Below are 24,527 nucleotides of genomic sequence, written 5' to 3' on the forward strand. Positions count from 1 at the left end.
GCCTGCATATCAACCTTGGTCCAGTTTTATACTTCTAATGTCTCAGTCCTATGTACAACGTATTGTAATTGCCATTATTTGATATCCATAATCTTTCTTATCCTTGTAATTTTGCTGTCTCAGATGTATGCCACCTGTTAAAAAGAAAGTTTCACAAAAATCATATGTACAATAAATGACATATGTTGCTGTTCTACTGTCGCTTAACTAAAATTATTTTTCACTCAAAACACAAACTCTGGAATTCATTGCCAGAGGATGTGGTTAAGGCAATTAGGATAGCTGGGTTTAAAAAAAGGTTTGGAGAAGTTTTGGAGAAGAAATCCATAAATTGTGATTAAATCAGTAGGGAATAGCCACTACTTGTTGCCGGCATTAGTAGCATGGGATCTGTTTTAATGTTTGGGTGCTTGCCAGGTACTTGTGATTTGGATTGGCCACTGTTGGAAACAGGATACTGGTCTTCATGGATCCTTGGTCTGAACAAGTATGGCATATCTTATTTTCCAATGTAAAAATATTCTTATTTTTATTTTGGGTGGGAAGAAGGGGTACGGTCACATCTGGAGGGGTGGGGTTAAGCAGTCTCCCTAAAGTCAACTTCAGTCATATACATTCGTAAAATGGCTGCTGCTAGTATGCAGAATATCATAACTTACATAATAAGAATATAAAAGTACAAGAAAGTGCCCCTAAACCCCGCTTTCAAAAAGAACCGTAAGTTACTTTCCATATCCAGTGATTCCTAATCTATTTGTACAGCGACGCGAGTAGAATAGAGCAAGACCTAAAGAAAAAATAATACAGAGCTTGAGAGAAATTGTATGAGGAGGGTATTCCTTTATTTATGCATTTAAATTTCTGTTATATAACATTCTGAAAATTGAAGTCCTTCCTCCCTTCTCTCATACAAGCAAAGCAAAACTGCAACAACCAGGATTCAGCAGCCTACGTGTTAAAAACTTGATAAGCAGTTTTGAGCTTCTCGCTTCCCGTATGCAGCCCTTGCCACATGACTATATTTCTTCACCTTCCATAAAGTGAGAGGCTTCCATTCTGCCCTCTTTACCATCGGAACCGACCAATTGTGCTCAGGGAGAGGCAGGCGTGACCTTTCCACTCTACTCCTCATTGGTTGCTGGGCGGGGGCGACGCGCAGGCGCGCCACGTTTCTCGATGGAGACAGTTGAGGTCCAGGAGTGAGCTGCGAGCGCCTGGTACTACCCGGGGTCCGGTGATTCTAGTGCCGGCGTGAGCGTCTTGTAGTCCGTCGTGTGTCCCGCAGCCGCGGCCCGGGAGAATGAGCGGCTCGCGCAGGAAGGAGGAGCATGCCGTGTCTAACGGAGCCGTGAAAGCGTCTCCCTGGAGCAAGGCCCTGCGCAGTGACTCGGTCTGGGAGGACAAGGTTCACGGTGCCCTTACATTCCTCTAACCTTTCTTCTTTCTGTCTCGGGAGGGGGGCGGAGGGTGGTTTGTGGGAAGGGGTAGAAGCGGTTCTCTCTGCTGTGTTGGGGCTGAAAGGGGTTGCTGTCGGCTGTGTGACGAGAATAGAAGCGGCGTTCCTTTTTTTGTCTGTGGGATGCCTACGGTGAGGGAAAGGTATACGGGGGAAAATACCTTTCCTTGCTATTAGGCAAAGGTTCAAGAGGTGTTGTGCTAGGGAAAAGTGTCACACTGCTGTTTGGGGACAGGGGAGGAAATAAAGGGATACTCCTTGCTGGATAGAGAGGATGTTTCCTACTTCATGTTTAGGGACACAGACTTTTTAAATATGCGAATAATCTTTCTGCTTTCCTAGCTGAAGTGTGAATTCAACCTTTCATATATCTAGTAGTTCTATAGAAACTAGTAATAGCCCTAAATGTTTTGGCGATGCCATTTCTTTTAGAGCAGTTCTTTGGCTTTGTGATGAAAAATGCTTTTAATGAGATTGAAAGAGGCTTGCTAAAACCTCTTATTTCTGATTGTGGATTAGTTTCTAGATAAAAAAAAGCTGATGTTCCACGTTTCAATTAGTGTTGAAGCTACCATTGACAGAGTAGGGGGTTTGGCCTAACTAGAGGACATTTGCCATCACTTTTGAGTGATATTTTTATTTATTTAATGAGTTTTATATACTGTCATTTGGAAACGTCAAAATAATGCCATCATAACGTTTACAAAATAAAGTTACAAGGATAAGGGGGGTTAAACAAGGGATGCAAAGTACAAACTGTGTAAGGATTTAGTTCAGTTTTTTGTTTCATTTCTTATTTATGAAAACCTAGATGAGATGAATTTCATTTATTTATTCATGAGATTGGATTGGAGGGCGATGATGTTGTGGTGTTCATTGGGTGAGTTGGTATGCTTTGTTGAACAACCACGTTTTTAACCCCTTTTTTGAAGGTTTTTAGATTTTCTTGAGTTCTGAGTTTAGTTGTTAGGGCAGAGCTTTCCAAACTTTTCATGTTGGTGACACACTTTTTAGACAAACATAATTTCGGGACACAGTAATTAGTCTACAAGCAAACCGGAGGTTAAAGGTTAAATGAATGAAATGTATTTCGACAATTTATGAATGTTTCCTTAAATATATACATAATAAAATGTTTCACGACACAACATATCTTGTGAAAACCTTTCATTTATATTAAAAATATATAATATTCCAAGATTAATGTTATTGTTATAATTTATGAGTAACAATAATAAAACAAAGTTATTGTGTTATTCAATTTAATGAGATATATGAGCTTGATGGGATGAACACAGCTTTTGAATATTTGGTGTTAATAAAAAAGTCCAAAGGGTCTTCTGCATAATTTTAAAAAGCTGGCCAGTTTCACACTATATAATTATTTGATAGCCTCATTCAACTAATTCTATATGGCTATGAGAGTGAAATCTGGAATTTATAGGAAGGGACAGAATGTCAATATAAATCCTGCACCTCCAGTTCTGTAACTCTGTGCATCCATTGAAATTCCCCCAAACAATGGAGCTTGGATGTTTCCCTTACAGCTCATCATACTAAAAGATATTTTCAAATGCTGGTGTCACCTCACAGTAACAGCAGCACAAACACCTTCCACTGCCAGGCACATTGTGAACTAAAATAAAACCTCGCAAAAATGACACTCAAAATCTATACTGCAATCCCATTGTAACATAACAGTAATAACACCAAGGACTCAAACAACAATAACCCTATCTGTGAAAAAGCATGGGTAATTCCTGAAAAGCGTGGCTATTCCTGAAAGCCTTTCCTGAACTAAACTGATCCTATTCCATTATTAACTAGGCGCTCAGACTTTGCCTTATTCATGGTAATTAATATCTCTACCGCATAATCAATATCCCTACCTCACAAGGACAATTCATTAATGCTTTAAGCACATTGACTGGCATTTACGTTCTCTCTATTTAATCCCCAGCTTCTTTTCTATGCTCCAAGTTATATTACTCCCTTGTTTTATTGTAACTGCATACCTTAACCTTCTCTTGTTTAATGTTTTTATCATTATTATTACTACAACTATTATTATTATTATTATTAAGATAAATGTTAGTTTTTTACCTTGTTTGTTACCTATCCACTTGTTAATTGTGAACCGACATGATGCGATATCTATTGCGAATGCCGGTATGGAAAAACTTAAAATAAATAAATATTACACTGGGTCCTAGAATACCAATACACCACCTACTGAGGAAACAAAACAAACCCGATTGCTATAGATCCCTATGCTAGCAGAATCTCTCATCATGGTCACACACACAGAGCAGAGACAGACCCTCACCAAATACAGAATACAAAATAAAGGAGCACAAATTAGACAAAAACTGAAATGGAAACTCCAAGAAGCCAGACTCTGTGTATTAACAATGGAAAAACAGAACCACCATTCCTCATAAAACAAATAAAATCAAGAAACATAAAGCATCAGTTATAATAGTAAAACCATACTAATAAAAGAATATTTTAAAACTACTGATAAATAGAATTTCTATTAATTAAAATCATATACATTTTTTACAATTTCCCAGAGGTTATCCTCTCACACAGACTCACATGTCCATTCTCTCTCACACATACACTGTCACATACATACACATTCATGCTCTTATACCCACCATAACCTCTCGCTCTCACAGACACTGACACACTCTCAGGCTCTAAGACACTCTCTCCCCCTCCACACACACCCCACACACAAACTCTTACTCCCCTGGATTTTCTCATACACACTCTCTCTGGTTCCCTCACATACACACAAACACACACACCCAGGCAAGCTCCCAATCATTCTCACACACTAAAACTGACCCCCAGGCAGGCTCCCATTCATTTTCACACCACTCCCTCACCATCCCCCAGGCAGGCACCCATCCATTCACACACATACACCCCCAGGCAGGCACCCATTCATACACACTAAAGGCAGACCCCCTCTCTTTCTTTTGCCAGCAACCTCGGAGCCTCTCTCATTCCTCTGCTGCCACTGTCAATGCTGCTGTGTGGCTATTGGGGAGGCGCTGATTGCTGCTATTGGCACTGAAGCCCATTCTGTTGCCTCCTCTGTGCAGGCCCCGTGGGTTTCCACTTCCTCCATGTTGATCTCATACATTGTGAGATCCGCATAGAGAAAGTGCTACTCTTGACATTAACAAAGATTACATGTGCCAATCAGTAAAAAGTAATTTATTTCTTTTCTTTTTTTTACCTTTGCTGTCTGATCTTAGTTTTCTAATCAGTTGGTCCCAGGCTTTTTTGTTCCACCTCCCCTTTCTTATTCTTTTGCCAATTCATTTCATATTGTCTTTTTTTCTATTTCTTTTCTCTCCATCTATCTTCTTCCCTCAAACATACAGTCAGGTTCTCATTCTCACATGCTTTCTCTCTCTCTCACACACACACAGGCTCTCACTCTCACATGCTCTCTCTCTCATACAATCATTGATACACAGTCTCTCTCTTGCACATGCTGTCTGACTCTCACACACCCAGGCTCTCTCTCACTCCCACATGCTGTCTTGCTCATGCACAGGCTCTAACTGTCACATGCTGTCTCTCTCTCACACACACAGGCTCTCACATGCTGTCTCTGCAAACATTGAGGTCCTCACTCCCACACCCAATCTCTCAACTCACACAGGCACCCAATCTCTCAACTCAGCTCAGCTCATACACGCACACAATCTCTCAGCTCAGCTCATACACGCACACAATCTCTCAGCTCAGCTCATACACGCACACAATCTCTCAGCTCACCTCATACACGCACACAATCTCTCAATTCAGCTCATACAGGAACACAATCTCTCAACTCAGCTCAGCTCATACAGGCACCCAATCTCTCAACTCAGCTAATACACGCACTCTACGGGCCCTCAGCCTCTCTCTTACCTCTGGGCCTCCTCTTCACGGGTCGCTGCAGGATCGGCTCTGCAGCGGCCCTGATCTTCTCGGGCCGATCCGATCCGCAGTGGGGGCCCTGCTACCGGGCCTCTTCTCGCCCGCTGCAACAACGCGGCTAGAGAGGCGTTGAGAGAGGCCTAGAGAGCCCGCTGATGACCTGGACGCTGCACAGTAATTCCCAGGTAATGAAGGGTCGTGTGCTGTTGCTGTGATGAGGAGACGGGGTCCGAGCGGTGGGACCCCACCAGCAATCCATCGGAGGGCTGAACGGGAAAACTGAAGCGGAAGAAACCTGCCCATTTTGAGATGGGGGGGGGTGGGGGATGGAAACAAAAAAGCTAAAACCGACTTAAATGTGATTGAAAAGGGGCCATTTTGGATCAGGGAAAGGTTGGACGGCCGTGACACAGTAATTGGAGACCTCCTCTAGCTGGAGGGCTCCGAGGGCCCCGTCCCCATGTGAGTGCTTGCCCCCAGAGTTCAGGGCGACCTCCGGGACTGTGGCTGAGCTCCAGCTGGGAGTCCCCTTTCCGGCAGCGTGAGGAAGGGGAAATGGAGCGGAGACAGCCTGCCCTTGGTGGTGGCGGGAGGGTCCTGCTGCTGTGGGATGCAGACCGGATCTTTGTCCGCCCGCCCGCCGTGAAATAAATCTGGACTTCCGTAACTTCGGCCTGTTCCCTCTTGCCCTTGCTCGTGCGTTTCGAGCCCGCCCTCCCACTGGCTCTTTGTGTGATCTTCCTCTCCGGTGGCCGCAGGAGACCCCGCTGTAAATGCGCGCTAAGAGTAATAACAGTGAGCGGCTCCTTTCCCTCTCCTGCCTTGGCAGGTTGTCCCGCGGAGCAGGAAGAACGCATCGGTAGCCAGACGTTCCACCTCGGAGGTGGCTGCACACTTGACTCTTCAACATTTTAAATCACTTTGGGATCCTGTTTGGATGGAATGCATTACATAAATCTCCTTCCTGCCCGTGCGGCTCCGGCAACATTTTTCTTCCAGGGCCGCGTGGGCAGGAAGGAGGCGGAGCACCTGCACGTTTAGACGTGCCCTTTTTCTTCGGGACTCACCAAGGCCTTACCGATCTTCCTGCTACAACGATTCTTCACTGCTTAGCCGCCAGTGGGGCGGCTAAGCAGTGGCTCCCACTTGCCGGTGTGTCACGTGCACCGGGCTTGCGCGACACACCGGCACACCTCAGGCGACACACCAAAGTGTCGCGACACACACTTTGGAAAGCTCTGCCCTATTCCCTGAGCTTTCATGTTATCTACATATTGAGACTCTGGAGCTCAACTTGCTTCTGGGGTCCTGCATATGGAATAGGGAGCACTTCTGAGAAAGCAGCCCTGGGGGTTCTGGGCTTTTTCAGTTTCCCACCTAAAAGCCTACATGTAGCTTCCAGAACCTCCCCCCTGCACCTTCCTGTATTAGTGCACATAGGTTACCACATCAGCTAGCTCTTCTCCAGCACTCTCATCTATCTAGGTGGTGTATGAAGGTCACCAACTTTGCACCAGGCATGCCGCTTACTAAGCGATCCCTATGCCCATCAGTCGCCCATTTATCTATGTTACTAATGATTGAGAGGTGCAGGAGAGATACCTAAAAAGTCTTGATGCATGAACGTCAAACCTTTTCCATTGGAAAGGAAACTATAGAACTAGGGTCACAATAGAAAACTCCAGGGGGGGTGACTCAGATCCAACATCAGGAAATATTTCTTCATGGAGAAGGGTGGTGGATGCCTGGAATGCCCTTCCAGAAGAGGTGGTGAAGACGAAAACAGTAAAAGAATTCAAAAGGGCATGGGATAAACACTGGATCCCTAAAGGCTAGAGGTTGGAAACGAAGAAAAGGGTGCTTGGGGGTAACTGCACAGAGCGGCAGTTACTGCCCTTAAAAGAAGGAACGGGGATTACTACCCTTAACCAATTGGCCTTGATGCTTGTGATGCAACTGCACCACGCTCTCTGCTTTGATGGCGTGGGGAAAAAGAGGATTGGATTCAGATCACAGCCAATGCTGGGCCCTAATTTTTACAGTCTGGGGTACTAATACACAGTAACATAGTAATGCTGACAGAAAAAGACCAGGTGGTTCTCCCAATCTGCCCAGCAATCTGTTTATAATAGTAAATGCTGCTCTGTGCAATTACACTCAAGCCTTGTGATAATGGTAGTAATAGTAACAATCAGAACAAGTCACTGTCCAGCCCATAACAAATTACTGCTAGCAACATATTTTTACTGGGTGAGGAGCCTTCTTGATGATGATTCAGACCGTGCTGCTTGATGTTCTTTGCTTTGGGAGTTTGCCTTAGAAGCTGTTCTGGGCTTTTTCCTTTCTCTGCATGTCAGTACCTGAGACTGTAAATGTCAGGACCCATGTTGGTGGTTGACTGTATCCAATTCCTCTTTTTAAACTCCCCCCCCCCCCCCCCCCCCCAAAAGCAGGGAGCGATGTTGCTGTTTCATCAAAAGCATCAAGGTTATTGGCTGAGGGTAGTAATCCCTATGCTTTCTGTTAAGGGAAGTAACTGCACTGTGCAGGTTACCCCCATGCACCTTTTTCTCCATTGATGGCCTCTAGCCTTTATGGATCCACATTGTTGATCTCTTGCCCTTTTGAATTAGTTGTTTTTTCTTCTTCACTTCCTCCAGAAGGGCATTTCAGGCATCCACCACCCTCTCTGTGAAGAGAGCTTCCTAACGTTGGTTCTGAGTTGCCGCCCCCCCCCCCCCCCCCCCCCCCCCGAGATTCATTTCATGACTTCTAGTTCCACTGTTTCCTTTCTGGTGGGAAAACATTTGAAGTTTGTATAACATTACAGACCTTCAGATACCTGAGAGATTTTTATCATATCTCCCCTGCACCTCCTTTCTTCCAAGGTATCAAGGTATCCATAGTTAGATCCTTCAGCCTCTCCTCATAAATCTTCTGATACAGACCCCACACAACTTTGGTTGCCCTTCTCTGGACTGTCTCTATTCTTTTTGAGATAGTCTGCAGAACTGAACACAGTACTCCAGATGAGGCCTCATAAAGAACCTGTCTTTTTCCTGCTGGTTATTCCCCTCTGTGCAGCTCACCATTTTGCTGGCTTTAGCTATCTCCTTGTCACATTGCTTTGCAGTCTTCAGATTGCCAGATACTATTATCCCATGGTCTCTCTCTTGGTCCATGCACATCAGTCTTTCACTGCCCATCATATACAGCTCTTTTGGATTACCACATCCCTGATGTGTGACTCTGCACTTCTTGGCATTGAATCCCAGCTGCCAAATCTTCAACCACTCTTCAAGCTTTCATAAATCACTTTTTATTCTCTCTACTCCTTCAGGCATATCCACTCTGCAGATCTTAGTATCATCCGCAAATAGACAAACTTTACCTTCTATCCCTTCCACAATGTCACTTTCAAAGATATGGAACAGAATTGGTCCCAAAACAGATTCCTGTGGCACTTTGCTTAAGACTGTTCTCTCTTCAGAGTATGACATTAAGGATAAAACAAAGGTCTGCTGCTTTGGGCAAGTCCAAAAGCAAAGCACATTCAGGCAGCATTGTCTGAATTATCAAGAAGGTTACTCACACCGTAAAAGTGGTTTTGATTGTAAATATTACTACCCTTAACATAAGGCTTGGGGGTAACCTGAACAGATTGGCAGTTACTACCATAAGAAACTTGCTGGGCAGACTGGATGGAGCATTTGGTCTTTTTCTGCCATCATTACTATGTTACAATGACAATCTTAACCTTTTTTCCTCCTGGGCACACAACCCTGGAGACGCCTCCATGGTGCAAGAGGATAAGGCATCTTGAGGACAAATCCTAGCTACAAGATCACTTCCTGCCATATTAGGTTGATGGCTTCCTACCAGGTGACCTGGCTTTCTACAAAGCCCAGAGTTGGAACTGCTGTACTGTATCCCTGAAAGTCTCCTCTATATATCTGACTGTTAATTCCTTCAGGTCTGCCACTCTGGCCTCCAGAGATTGGATTAATTCTCAGAGCCAGGAACTCTTTGCTCTGGGTGCACCCATACAATCTCTCACCAACAGGCAGATAATCATGCATGTGACACTGTATGCAAAACACTGGATAGCTCCCATCTTACTGCTGGACTTCTGTCTGCATTTTAATTTTTATTTAAAGCTGTGGTGTGGATATGTTTTAATGGATTTTAAATTTGAGTATTGGGTGTTTTTAGTTTTTCAATGACCAGCAATAGGACTAAAATTTGTCATTTACTAAAATCAAGGTTAATTGCACAATTGTTCTAAATTCCTAATTGACTCTTATTTTGGAAGATTTTCCTCCAAATGGGGGTGGTAATGTACATTAAAAATTAAATAGGAATGGGTGGGAATCGAAACACCAGTGAAACTTGCCCAGGAACCAGTTCTCACTTTTTTTTTTTCTTGAATAAAGCAAATGACCTTTGTAAACTCATAATTATAAACTTAGAATTAAATTGAAAGCTTTCATTACACACAGGATGAATTGAAGCTCTCAAACTTCTTACCAGCACACAAACATGCATGCACAGTAATCCAACACTTTGCAGGATTTAAGTACTCTTCCCCCCCCCCCCCCCCCCAACAACTGCTACTTATCCAACAGCAGATGCAATTTCTGCTACCAATGCTTCCTCAGGACAGTTTAAAATTAAAAAGTGATCAAAATTTTGTATTTATCAATGGAATCTTTCTTCAGTCTGTGTGTTTCTTTGTCTCCGTAACGTCCCAAGCTTTCAAAAAGCAATCGTAAAATTAGAGTAGTGGTAACTTCTTTTTCTATATCCTTGCGTCTGCTAGTTTTCCAATGAATAGTGCATGATTTCATAATCACTGTGTCCTGCCTTTTTGGTTGTCCAGCACTAAATGTTGCTGTATAAACCATAGCTTTCCTTTTCTCTTTGCAGGATGAGTTCTTAGATGTGATATACTGGTTCCGACAGATCATTGCTATCGTGTTGGGAGTCATCTGGGGAATCGTCCCACTGAAGGGCTTTGTAGGAATAGCAATGTAAGTACTGGGCTTGTTATGAAGAGTTGACAGCTTTACCTTAAGAATTAAAAAAGAATAAAGATATCGCTGGTCTCCCTTATTGAGTTTGGGTACATCCTTTGTCACCACTATTGGTGTAATCTTACCACTCTTGTTTCTAGTGCATTCATGTTTTGTTTTGGGTTTTTTTTGATACATCCATTTTATTGTCCATATATTATGGCATTACGCAGTGCAAAGGTACACAAATATGGTTTAGTGATGTTTTTTTATTTTATTTCTGCATTCCTTTCCTGCTTGGTTCAGGCTGTGCAAATATTTGACTGTTTAAAAGTAAATATGGTGAGGTTTTTTTTTTGTCTAAATTTTGACTAGAATATAGTTCTCCTTGCTTCAGTCAGAGTGAAAGGCTGTTTCTGTAGAAACTGGAGTGCCTGAGAAAGGGACTGGCAGATGAGACCATGGTTAGCACACAGACCTGGAACTTGATTCCCTGGCTCTGCTCCCAGCACTGCCATTTGCCATGAACAAATCACTTTACCTTCCTGTGCCTCTGTTTACTCTAATGGGGGATATTTATTGTATCGCCTTTCCTAGTTGTCGTACAATAATATCCAGGGATAATTTCAGTTTGAGACTATGAGGCCACCTCCTGGCCTGCTGTGTGCGCCGCCTGAGAGCCCTGTCTCTGATATTTTAGCTTGCCTCCTTCTGTCTCTTTGATTTCTGTGAGTCTGTCCAGTTTCCTTCAAATTCTCCTGGTTACTGTGTGCTGCCTGATCACAAAGTCAGTTTATCACTTTCTGCAGTTGTTGGATCATAGAAATATATAATTAATCCCGGTACCAGTTTTTTTACACAGGGATTACCCTCTCTAGTCTAGTCCAGTGGTTCTCAACCGGTGGGTCGCCAAGCACCGGGCAGGTGTGTTGCGCACTTCCTGGTCTCTCGCTGCTTTTCCTTCCCTCATCTCCAACCCATTGAGAAGCACCCATTTCTCTGAACACTGCTGCCGTTCCTGCCCGGGCTATCAGCACATTCAAACCCGGAGGGGAACAGCAGCAGTGTTCATGGAAGCGAGCAGCTTGGTTTATGGATGTGCTGTTGAGGTTTCCACCCCCACCCGTAATAAAAATGGCGCGGTTTAGCAATGTGCCGGAGAGGTTCCCACCCCACTGGCCGGACGAGGATGGTGCGATTCATTGACTGCCTAGCAGGCAGAGAATTCTGCACAGATGCGGCAGCGCGATTTGATGATGTACCAGGCCCCTCCAGCAAAAAGAAGAATGGTGTGCTGCCTGGGTTTCCATCCTCTGTTTGCAGAGCAAAAGAGGGAATGGAGGAGAGCTGAAGAAGAGGAAGGGGTTGTGGATGAGATGAGAGGGGATGGAAGTAAAAGGAAAGAGGATGTGATTGGGAAGGGTAAGAAGCTGTGGATTAATGAGGGAAGGAAGGGAAAGTGGCATCAGGTGAACCACTATCGGCTGTGCAATGGGGAGGCCAAGACTCACATTGCGGACGGGATAGAAGGTAAGGTTTGTCTTTTTGTAGATGACACTAAGATCTGCAACAGAGTGGACACGCCGGAAGGAGTGGAGAGAATGAGACTGGATTTAAGGAAGCTGGAAGAGTGGTTGAAGATATGGCAGCTGAGATTCAATGCCAAGAAGTGCAGAGTCATGCATCTGGGGTGTGGAAATCCGAAAGAACAGTATTCGATGGGGGGTGAAGGGCTGGTGTGCACGGAGCAGGAGAGAGAGACCTTGGGGTGATTCGCCGACTTCAGATTGTTGGACACTATGTGACAAGGCGATAACTAAAGCCAGAAGAATGCTGGGCTGCATAGAGAGAGGAATATAGAGTAAGAAAAGGGAAGTGATTATCCCCTTGTACAGGCCTCGCCTGGAGTACTGTGCTCAGTTCTGGAGACTGTATCGCTAAAGGGACAGAGACAGGATGGAGGCGATCCAGAGAAGGGCGACCAAAAAGGTGGAGGGTCTTCATCGAATGACCTATGAGGAGAGATTGAAGAATCTAAATATGTACACCCTGGAGGAAAGGAGGAGCAGAGGTGATATGATACAGACTTTCAGATACTTGAAAGATTTTAATGATCTAAAGACGATGACAAACCTTTTCCATTGGAAAAAAAATCAGCAGAACCAGGGGTCACGATTTGAAACTCCAGGGGGGAAAACTCAGAACCAATGTCAGGAAGTATTTCTTCACGGAGAGGGTGGTGGATGCCTGGAACGCCCTTCTGGAGGAAGTGGTGAAGACCAAAACTGTGAAGGACTTCAAAGGGATGTGGGATAAATATTGTGGATCCATAAAGTCTAGAGGATGTGAATGAAGAGAAGAGGCATGGGGATAGCTTGCAGGAATGACAGCTACTACTTGGAGATTAATACCCTTATTTAATAAACATACTCACTGTCAATGCGACTCCAGCATTGCTCTATGCTTCAACGGCAAGAGGAAATGTGGTAAAAAGGATTTGCATTCACAAAAAACCGGGGAGTAGCTTGCTTGTTGCGGTTACTACCCCAAACCAAATAAGTCTGATACTTCACTTTCAATGCATATCCAGCATAGCTCTCTGCTTCAACGGCAGGGGGGTAAGAGGAAAAGAGGATTTATATTCAGGCAACAACCAACAAGGACTGAATTACATAGTCTGGGTAAACAAATAAGCGTGGGAGTAGCTTGCTTATTGCAGCAGTTACTATCCCTAACCAATTAAGCTAGATACTTCACTTACATGAAGCTCCAGCACTGCTCTCTACATCAGAGAAAAAAAAAGTGTGAAAGCTTGCTGGGCAGACTGGATAGGCCGTTTGGTTGTCTTCTGCCGTCATTTCTATGTTTCTATGAAAAAGAACAATGGGGCACTGCAGGAGCACAGCCACTGACTGGGAGGCAAGGTCACACTAAAGAAGACCTGGCTGGACCAAGCAGGTAAGGAAGAGAAGGGAGAGTTTGGGATGAGAGTAGAGGGAGAAATGAGGGGAAGAAAGGGATGAGTGAGGTGGATGGGAGGGGAAAGGAGGGGAAGAGAAGGGTGCGGAGTGGGAAGAGATGGGGAGAAGGGTAAATGAGGGAAGGGATGGGGGTCTCACACCTAGAGGGTTGAGGCAGCAGTGGTAGGGTGAGACCCAGGGGGGCCACTGCAGCCAAAGGAAGGAAGGAAGGAAAGAGCGCCAGCAGCTGAAGAAATAAAGGTGAGACAGAGGCCTTGGTAGAGCTGCTGGTGGCGGAGAAAGGAAAACTGGAGAGAGGCCTTGGCATGAGGAAGTGTTTGTGTGAGAGAGCATGTGCAGCGGGGCATATGGGATGAAAAGGCCATGCTGCTTTGAAATGCATTGGCCTCAAGCAGCAGGGCAGGCCTGGAGCAAAGTCAGAAGCAGCCGGTGATCAGCAAGGGAGTCAGCAGAGTTAGACCCTCGGTCCATGGGATTCTTCCTTCTTGGGCCATGAGGATTGGCGGAGGCTGCTGCAGCTACTATTTATGGTCTGGGGGAGGGCGGGAGTGGGGCAGTCAGCCAGCCAGCGTATAAGTGAGAGAGAGCTTGTGTGTGTGTGAGAGAGAGAGAGATTATGGGTGTGATTGAAAGCCTGTGTGTAAGAGAGAGCATTGTGTGATTGACAGAGAAACTAGTCAGGAAGGTGACCTGTGTGTGTGTAAGAGACTGGTTGGGGAGATGATTGGTGTAAGAGACAGAAACTGGTCCTGGGGGTGTGACGTGTGTGTGAGAGAGACTGGTTGTGGTCCCTAAGGAAAGAGGACTGTGAGGACAGAGCTTCAGCAGCCACTGCTGCTTCTGGTGTGTGCTATTGGCCTGGAAGGGAAAGGAGTAGGAGAGTTGCCAGAGAGGGTAAGTTAAGGTGGGTTTTTAAGTTTATTTTTCTTGATTGACTGCCATTTTAATTATTGGGTATTATGTGATGTTTCTTCTGTTCTGAAATATTTTATTAGTGTTTGGAGAATTTTTAATTTTAAGAGGTTTTTTTTTTAATTGTTTTTGTTGAATCTGTTCATCAGCTGTTTCGTAACATTTATTAGTATAGTTTTACAATTATTTCTGTGTGGGGATCTATAGCAACTTGGCTTGTTCTGTTTTCCTAACTGGAGGTGCATTGGTGTTTAGGACCTGGTTTAATATTTGTAGTGTTGCCTTTTCATAGATAGGGTTGTTACTGTTGGAGTGCATGCCATAATGCAGGTGTAACTTTGTGTGGATTAGTTTGTATGAAATATTGCAGATCCTGGGACTGTTAGGTGCTATATTTCTCTTTCCATTTCTCCAGGTTCGCACTGCATGCAGAGTGGCTCTTTTGCGTTTCCATTCCAGTTTGTCTCCATATTTGTAATTTGTGGTCTTTCTGTACTTGGTGAAGGTCAGTTCTGTGTGTGAGTCTGAAGCATGGCTAGTAAAATACCTCACCTTATTTGTTGTGTTTTCTCAATAGGACATGCACTGGTGATGAACTGCTGTGTTAGGGCTATAAGTAGGGCTATTGCACTTGGTGGTAGAGGGAGTTTGTGTTGCTGTTATTGAGCTAACACCATAATATCTTTTTTTGTATGATGAGTTGTACAGGGAATATTCTAGTTCTGCTTTATACCCATTGCTGAGGGTCAGGGGCAGGAGGTTCCTGTGGATGCAAAGTGTACATTTTAGTCTTGTGACAGTCATGTGTTCAGTGTGTCACGCATGTGAGAACTATCTATCAGGTGTGTACTGACAAAAACGGTTGAGAACCACTGTGGCCATTCAGCCTGGAGGGTGGAGTGTTAGTGATGCTGAATAGTGGTTTCTGTTTGTCTTACTGTGGATTGGCAACTGTTTGAGAGGGAACAAAGAATAGGACTAAGTGGTCAGTTCCTTAGCGTACGTCAATCCCAACAAGTGGGTTTTGCACTCTGCCAGCAGATGGAGAAGGAGCAAAAGCTGACATGGCTGTATTGTCCCGCCCTCACATCAGCCTGCCAGTAATCTGTTTCCAGCATACAGTGGACATGCATTTCCTTTCAGGGGATTGCCTGTGAGTTAAAGTTGGAAAGGAGATGTTGATGTAGCACCACTTGCCTCCTGAGGTGATACTGTGCGGTCCCTCCCTCAGAGTGCTTCTATCCAGTTGCCTTGACCAGTGGACTTAAATTCCAATTAGCAGTTGCAGATCGAGAGAGGTTTGATGGTGAAGGCTTCTCCCCTTCCACCCACAGCCAGGGGGGCTGAGCCCGGGTAAAAGTTTTTAACTTAAAAAAAAAAAAAAAAATCAGCAACAGAAAGACAGTGGGAGAAGGGTCTGTTTCCTCAGCATTTGGCTGTGTATGAGGAGTTCTGTGAGGAGAAAGTGAGGGCACGACAGGTTGAGCAGCCTTTTGGCTAGGCCCTGCTTCCAGGCTTCTCCCATTTTGGCGCATGGTAGGCCACAGGGTACTTTTGTGCACTCTTTTGCTGCAGACCGTTAGTGTGCAGTTGCATGTCCGGGTGTGCGCCCATTCTGGTTTGTGCATTCATTTGGGCATTCATCCTTCTGGATGTACATTTTATGCGCCTAGTTAGGCGTTGGTCCTGGGTGTCCAGTTTGGGCATCCAGAGGGATGAGTGGCCTAGGCGCATGTGCTTGGACACACATTTTTTGTGCATCTATATTAGGTGCACTTGTACACATGGAAAAGCTAGGCACGAGCCTTCATCGGACTGTGCTCTTATAGCATGGCGCCCATGGCAAAGAAACCTAAGCGCCTGCTTGTGCTGCCTGCCACATCAGAGCTATTCCATCAGAGCTTTCCTTAAGCCTGGGTCAGCGTTGCCTGTATGCTCGGAGTGATTAACTCCTTCCAATTTTGCCGACTGGTCCATCTCTTCAGTCTGAGTGGAGTGGGACTGAAGGAGACACTGCAGGGGGTGTCTCCTCCCCTGATTGGCCCATGTGTCTAGTCTCCAGGGGACACTGGCTCGCAGGATGTCAGGTTTGGGCCTATAGAGCTTGGAATGGACCCAGCCATCTTTTCCTGGATGGAATTCTTCCAGGGATTGCTGAAGTGGCAGTTCCTCCTAAAGTAGGTCCAGGCACTCCGAGTGCTTCTCAGTCTGCCTTCACAGTCAAGCACCATAGTGCAGTGCGGTCTGTCAGAGCTCGATTGCAGGTGGATCAGGATGATGAGGGTGGGGGCTTTATATGGCTACAAATCTGGGATATTCCCCCCCAGATTTGGAGCCATATAGAACTTTTCTCTGTTTCTTTCAGAGAGATGAGTTGCCAGGTCTGATATCTCAGACCCTGAAGACCCTCAGAGTGGCTGTGCCTGACTCTCTTGAGGATGCAGAATAAGGATCCTATTTTGGTCACCCTGTGCAAAGCTGCTTGTTTCTTTCCCCTCTTGGATGCAATCCAGGAGTTGATCGACCTGGAATGTAATGTGCCAGAGGTGTCCTTTAAAGGAGGACACGCCTTAGCGGATTTATACCCCTTGGATCCGCAGGCCAGAGACCAGTTGCATTTCCCTAAGGGGACACTGGCTCGCAGGATGTCGGGTTTGGGCCTATAGAGCTTGGAATGGACCCAGCCATCTTTTCCCAGATGGAATTCTTCCAGGGATTGCTGAAGTGGCAGTGTTGATGCTTTGTGTTCTGTCATGAAACGTACCACCATCCTGGTAGAGGGAGGTGTGGCTCCGAAGGATGCTCAGTTTAGGAGGATTGAGGCTATCCTGAAGCAAGCCTTTGAGGCAGTGACAATGAACTTGCAAATTGCTTCTTGTTGTGCCCTGGAAGCTCAGGCTACCTTGCGGCTTTGTCAAGAGTCGAGTGGCATTTGGTCCAATTTAGGACCTATGGTAGAACCCCCCCCCCGTTTATGGCTTTGGATGTCTTTGTGGGATCTTAAATTGCTCCTCGAGTGCTTGGCAGGTCTGACTTTCGACCGCTGCATACTGCTTCCTTGAGCTGCTTTGAAGACAGACTTCTAGTAGCAATCTGTTCAGCTTGTTGGGTCTCTGAGCTGCTGGCTCTTCCTGCCATGAGCCTTTTTTTTTTTCCCCCTAGTTCTCCAGGTGCAGTTCAGCTTCAGACTGTACCTTCCTTTTTGCCCAAAGTGGTTTTGGACTTTTGTTTGAATCTGTCTATTTCTCTGCCTGCCTTGGACAGGGACAGAGATGAAGCTGAGTACCACCTTTTGCATTCCTTGGTTGTCAGGCATCATTATTGCACAATATGGAGGTGACTAAGACTGTTCAGAAGTCTGATCACCTGTTTGCTCCATGGTGGAGGTAAGCAGGGAGCACTAGAGACACTAGCAATGATTGCCCACTGGGTTAAGGAAGTCATTACAGCAGCCTATGTGGCTGCTGAAGTTGCCTTAACCGAAGCAGACCGCATTCCACGAGGACTCAGGCAATATCGTGGGCAGAGCTTCATTTGTTGCCTGCTGAGATTTGTCAAGCAGCAACATGGTCATCTTTGCACACCTCCTCCAAGCATTACCGCTTGGTTGTTAGGTCTAGGGAGGACACCACTTTTGCACGGGTGGTTTTGTCTGGGCCTCTGGCAGCCTCCTGCCCTTTTCGGGATTAGCTTTTGTATATCCCACTCGCTGGGACTGACCTAACTGAACACAAAGGAAGGAGAAATTACTACTTACCTGATTATTTCCTTTCCTTTAATGAATCCTAGACCCGCCCTCTGCTGCCAGATTTGGATTTTGTGGTTAGCCCCCTTAAGGCGAGCAATTCAGAGTATGATGCCTGCTCTTGGTCGATAACTGGTAAGTGGCTTCCTCTAGTTCTTAGTTTGCTAGATATGTTCCTTTTGGCTGAGCACAGTGTTCCAGTTGGTTGAGAAACACAAATGGTTGCCTGTTGCTAATGTTAAAGTTTAATTAATTGGGTTTGTCCGCAATTTGGTTTTTCCAGAGAATACTAGTGGGCTGATGTTGGGATGGGACTATATAGCTATGACAACAGTTCTTGCTCCGTTTCCCAGTGGAAAAAGGAAAATGAGTTCCCCAGGGATCTGTAATGGGATCATTAATGATCTGAAAAAGGAAGCAATCTGTGAAATGTTAAAATTTGCAGATGATACAAATATTTAAAGTAGTTAAAACACAAGCGGACTGTGAGCAACTGTAGAAGGAAGACTAGGGAACTGGGTATCTAAATGGCAGATAAAATTTAATGTGGACAAGCGCAGAGTGATACATATAGGCAAAAATAATGCAAACAGTAGGTACATAATCGCCATCCAAGAAAAGGAATTTGAGGTTTTTGTGTACAATACATTGATATCCTCAGTTCAAATTTTGGTAGTGGCCAAAAGTAAATAGATTAAGAATTATTTGGAAAAAATTGTGAATATCATACTGGCTGTGTACAGATCTGTTGTACAACCACATTATGAGTATTGTGTGCACTTCTGGTTACCACGTTTCAAAAAAAGGTAAAACAACCAGCAAAGGTATAGAGAAAGGCAACAGAAGTGGTAAAGGAGATTGAACAGTTCCCTTATGAAAAGAGGCTAAACTGGTTAGCTTAGATAAGATGTCTGAGAGGGGATGTGATAGAGGTTTATAAAATCATGAGTAGGATGGAACAGGTAAATGGGGAATGATTTTATTTACCTTCTCAATTAGTACTAGGAGTAGGGGACAGGACATGAAATGAGCAGATTTAAAACAAATTGGAGAGGGTATTTTTTAAATCTGTGTACACTTAAGCTGTGGAATTTAAGATAGAATGAGGTCAAGGCATCTAGCATAGCTGGGTTTAAGAGGTTTGGTCTCTAGTCTGTAGTAGTTTTTTGAGCACCTATTAATTTATTAAGTGCAAAGTATGTCTGTTTTCTGCTGATTTGAGTGATAAGATGGGGGTTGGGAATGTTCTGTGGTGGGTGAATTGACTGTTTGTGCATTATATTCTTGCCAAATTTTATTTTCCTCTTGTATTCCTTGAATAATAATGAAAACACTTGAATATAGAAGAGGTTTGGACAAGTTCCTGGAAGGCAAAGTCTATAAATAATTATTAGGTGGACTCTGGGGAAAGCCACCATTTTGTCCTTGGGAAGGAGTAACTTATTTTAGCCCGTGTAAACTCTCACAAGAATAAATATAGATTGTTTACTTCTTGCTTTTAAGCATGACATGATCCTCTCTTCTGTGTTTCATAGTTACTTTCCTTTTTCCCCTTTAGATTCTGCTTGATAAATGCTGGGGTTCTTTACCTGTATTTCAGCAGCTTCCAGCGAATAGATGAAGAAGAGTATGGGGGAACTTGGGAGCTCACAAAAGAGGGATTTGTGACATCCTTTGCACTGTTTTTGGTAATTGTTTCCTTGATTACTTATTTTAAACAGCAAGGAGATAAGTTGTTGCTTAAAGTAACACTTGGTAGAAAGATTATACCTTTTGGAGCTACTTTATTTTTTATTTTTTTTATTTTTTGGCCCTAGGTCTAGTTACTAGGTGTCGTCATTATGCAAAGACTGGGGCACCTTCCCTCTAGGGGCTGTGAATGCTGCCTGTGAACTGTTGGGCCGATACAGAAAAACCCACGAGAGAGCCGGCGAGCGCCTGCTCTCCCGGCATGCGCCCAGGCCACTCTCCTGGGCGCGCGATTCAGTATCGGCCCGTATGCAAACGAGGGCCCGCGGTAAAAGGAGGCGCTAGGGACACTAGCGCGTCCCTAGCGCCTCCTTTTTGACAAGCGGCGGCTGTCAGCGGGTTTGACAGCCGACGCTCAATTTTACCGGCGTCTGTTCTCGAACCTGCTGACAGCCACGGGTTCGGAAAACGGACGCTGGCTAAATTGAGTGTCCATCTTCCAACCCGCAGGCCCTGGGCAGATTAAAAAATTTTTTTTTAAATTTTTTTTAAATTTTTGGGGCCACCGACTTAATATCGCTATGATATTAAGTCGGAGGGTGTACAGAAAAGCAGTTTTTTTCCTGCTTTTCTGTACACTTTCCCGGTGCTGGCTGAAATTATCTCCTGCCTTTGGCAGGCGTTAATTTCTGAAAGTAAAATGTGCGGCTTCTCTGCACATTTTATTTTCTGTATCGCGTGAGAATGACTAATAGGCCCATCAATATGCATTTGCATGTTGCGGGTGCTGTTAATTTCGGGGGGGTTGGCAGCACGTTTTTCACGCAGTACCCCTTACTGTATAAAGGAGTAAAAATAGCGTGTTGAAAACGTGCGGCCAAACGGGGGCTAACAGTGCGCTCAGCCTGAGTGCACTTTACTGCATCGGCCCGTGTGAAAGCAGAATCCTGACTGAAGATTTTTTTTTTAACTTTATTAAATTTTTATATATTTTACAAAAACATTGCACCAAAACAGGGAATATTTATCAATCAAAAAAGACAAATTGTTAAGGAACAATTATCACATTAGACTGCAAATATTAAAGGAAGCAGTAATTTGAGGAGCTAAACAAGAGAAAATGCATCCTATAACAGAAACTGCAAAATCAAATTTGATTTTCTAATTAGCTGGAATTGCTAAGGGCCTTGAAGCCATTGTACATTTCCTTGAATTAATAAACAGTTGTGATTGTTCAGGAACAAAGAAAATGAACGTTATCACAAAACTTAGCATAACACTTACAAGGATATCTTAATTTGCTCCTAATGCCAAAACTTCCTTGCATAGTGCTAAAAAGCCTTTTCTTCTCTCGAGTGGCGCTAGAAAAATCCTGATGCCAGAGCCCATAAACAAAACAGCAATGTATTTAAAGAAATCTTTCATGATCGGACTGAGATCAGATTCTGAAAAATAAAATACTAATAAAGTAGCTTCTTTCAGACCCTTCGTAATTTAGAAGATTCTAGAAAATGTTAAGTCTAGAGACTCCACTTATATCAAACGGTTCCCCGATGGGAGAAACTAAACCTTTATTCAAAGCGGGCATAGTTTCTGGAGGGATGTTCAATGTCTCAAGAAAGTATATCCTTAAGGTAACTCTGGGGGGGGGGGTTGTGCCCCCCCCCAGGAAATTTTATAAATCACAGATTGAGAGAACGTAGCTTATTCTCAAATTCTACCCTCCTCTGTAAAATACTACATTCTTTAATAACCTAGATTGAGTAGATTTCATAGAGGAAATAGGATTTCCTGAATTTGGTTTTGATTAGTTTGGCAAGCAGAAATATGGGATTTCAGACAAGTAGAAACAGCATCTACATTAGCAGAAGTGGTAACACAAGCACAACCAATAGAGGCAATCAAGTCCCAAAATGCATCCAGAGAAACCACCACAGGTTTAGAGGGGGATCAGATTTGCTGAGAATGATTGATTGAAAAGGAGACTGGGACTCACCACCAGACCTTGCCGATCAATTCAACAGTTCCAAAGATTGAGAAACAACGGCATCCCCAACAGATGTTAAACAGAACCACTTCATTCCCGGAGGCTCCCCTCAATCCAGCACACACTGACCTCATCAGTCGGCAATGCTGCAACCCCACTATGGGAAATCTCACGCTGGGCGGGTGGTGAACGAATGTCGAGGGGCCTGAGGGATGTCTTATCACCAGGTGGGGCAAACTCTACTTCGTCTGACCCGGCAATGGGGGAATCCCCCTTTCGTAACTGCAGCTACCATGAACTGGATGAAGGACCGCTATCCGGGGATCGAGGAAGACTCTGAGGGGTAAGCTCTAACTTTACCCTTCCTCTTAGAAGGCATAGCAGCAAAAAGAAAAATCCTCAACCAAAGGAACAGAGGAAACGGACAGCCAAGCTGTGGCTAAATCATGCTGCCATCTTGCTTCAACTATCTTGGCTGGAAATTTAGCCTGGGTTTTCTGCACAGCACTGAGGTGGTCGTGAGCTCCTCCTGTTCTGACATTCCCCAAAGCTGAAAATGTTTATTTGTTATAGTTCAAGTAAGAGTAGTGGTTCTGGAGAATACTGGAATCTCTGAAGGCAGCAGGAAAGATGTTGCAGAATGTGAACTTTTATTAAGAAGAGGCCTGTGTGGTCTCACTCATAGAGCAGTACATTTTCTGTCGGTCCAATGAAAGATATTTCATTCCATTTTATTTCCTTATGTATGTTTTTGTTTCGTTTTTTTTACGCAAATTAGATTTAACATTAGGCTTATGATGTGTTTGATATCTGTTTTATATTTTTAATTGGGTAGTAATTTATTTATTTGGGCTTTTTCATATACCGAACATATTGTATACACTTCACATCGGTTTACATCATATTTGGGGACAGTCTTTAATGACTTTGTCCCAAAAAGAAACATTAGAATGCTTAAAGAACCCTATAAATACTAAAAACTCATAAAATAGTCAATACGTAATTTCTGGGGCTTCCATCAAAATGGGGATCTGCTTCACTGCATGATGAGGGGTGAGGTTGAGGTGCAGTACATCACTCATTACCTGGTTATTTTCCCCTTTAAATTCCCCCTACCACTTTTGCAGTTGGTTGGGTATTGCAGTTGGCTCCTTTCAGAGCCTGGTAAAGGTGAGCCCTTCATGTCAAAGCTAAGCAACACTTGAGGCTGCTGAAGTGTTCACTCCAGCATTCCCAAGTGTTCCAGCTGAGGATCAGAAAAAACCCAGCCCTGGGAAAGGAACCCAGGTTTGTTGTCTGTCTTCATCCTGATGTCGTCACTGTGTCCAGAGCCACGTATGCTTGACTTACTAGAAATGAAACCATTCTTCTCATCCTGTTTCCTTTGTATTTTCTCTTTGAGGTTGTCTGGGTGATCTTCTATACTGCTATCCACTTCGATTGATGCAGTCAGCAGCCCCATGTTTGCCAATTCAGTGTCCGGGGACTTAAAAGAACATTTTAATGAATCGGAGAACCCGAAATAGATTCAGAAGGAGGTGCAAACAATAAACCCAAAGTCTTTGGCACCAGCAGGGGAAAAGAGCAATCTTTGAAGAGCAGCTCTCCTAAAGCCAAGAGGCCTGGCTGTTTTATGCAAATGTTGCTGATGGGAACTTTTTACTTTTTTTTTTTTTTGTTTGTTTTTAAGCCATCAAAAAATTGGAGCACAGTATTGCAGTCTACCATAGTCAGATTATTTAGCTTTGAACTGTTATCCTTATACCCCATAACACACTCATGCCAAGTATTCGAATGTATGGGGAGAAATAAGAATTGAATGATGAAATAGGCCAGTAAATGATGGTTTCTGTCTTCCTCAGAGGTCCTTCAAATACAGGAGTTGTCACGTATGATGTCAATCTTTTTTAAATTACGGTATTACAAGTCTTAAAAGACTTGGAGTGCTGAAGTGTTGAAATGGTACACTATTTCATGATTAAACTGGATTTGCATTAAAATTATGCTTTAATTAAAGATCTGATTTATTCAAGTAACTATTACTATAAATGTCTTTAACTTTTTTTTGCTGGTGATAATTGCAATCGCATGCATGATATTTTTTTTTCTTCCTAAGTTTTAAATTTACCAACAAGTTACAATTCTGAAGCTAGATCTTTTTTATGAATTAACAGCAAAATTAAGTAAGTGAGTGTGCTGCACATTTCTTATTGACAATTGCACAAAAATGGAATCCATCTTTGTGTAGTAGATTAGGTAACCTCTTGACTGGGACGTAACAGATTTGATCTGCCTAGAAATTGTTGGACCATCAAAGATTATAAATGTTCCATTTTGTTCACTACTGACAGTAACTTATTCAAAAGCTCTTGTGGCTTTTTTTTATATAAGGGATTTGTTGTTCTTGCAGAAATGTTTACAGAATGATGCCCCTTTGTTTTTGGAGCAGCGGTACCACAGAGGACAGAGAGTAGGATTAAATGGACAATTTTCTCAGTGGAAGGGAGTGGGCAGTGGAGTGCCTCGGATCTGTATTGGGACCCATACTTTTCAATATATTTATAAATGATCTGGAAAGAGATATGACGAGTGAGGTAATCAAATTTGCAGATGATACAAAATTGTTCAGAGTAGTTAAATCACAAGCAGATTGTGATAAATTGCAGGAAGACCTTGTGAGACTGGAAAATTGGGCAGATGAAATTTAATGTGAATAAGTGCAAGGTAATGCATATAGGGAAAAATAACCCATGCTATAGTTACACAATGTTAAGATTCCATATTAGGTGCTACCACCCAAGAA

General features: G+C 43.8%; 1 protein-coding gene across 1 annotated transcript; it reads left to right on the forward strand.

The window, feature by feature from the left end:
• The first annotated feature begins 1,049 nt into the window (after positions 1-1,049).
• Positions 1,050-23,761, forward strand: RAB5IF (RAB5 interacting factor). Its single transcript, XM_029611323.1, has 4 exons — positions 1,050-1,405; positions 10,325-10,428; positions 19,607-19,736; positions 23,127-23,761. The coding sequence occupies exons 1-4, from the start codon at positions 1,301-1,303 to the stop codon at positions 23,166-23,168; spliced, it is 381 nt and encodes a 126-aa protein (XP_029467183.1). The 5' UTR covers positions 1,050-1,300; the 3' UTR covers positions 23,169-23,761.
• Positions 23,762-24,527: the final 766 nt, after the last annotated feature.

Source organism: Rhinatrema bivittatum, chromosome 8 (assembly GCF_901001135.1).
Source record: "Rhinatrema bivittatum chromosome 8, aRhiBiv1.1, whole genome shotgun sequence".
Classification (NCBI taxonomy): Eukaryota; Metazoa; Chordata; class Amphibia; order Gymnophiona; family Rhinatrematidae; genus Rhinatrema; species Rhinatrema bivittatum.

What these genes read in the sequence shown, in the direction of transcription:
- RAB5IF (XM_029611323.1), top strand. Translation starts at nt 1,301, where the DNA reads ATGAGCGGCTCGCGCAGGAAGGAGGAGCATGCCGTGTCTAACGGAGCC. An exon ending in ACTCGGTCTGGGAGGACAAG is followed by an intron (nt 1,406 to 10,324) that starts GTTCACGGTGCC and finishes TTCTCTTTGCAG; the next exon opens with GATGAGTTCTTAGATGTGAT. An exon ending in CATCCTTTGCACTGTTTTTG is followed by an intron (nt 19,737 to 23,126) that starts GTAATTGTTTCC and finishes TTTCTCTTTGAG; the next exon opens with GTTGTCTGGGTGATCTTCTA.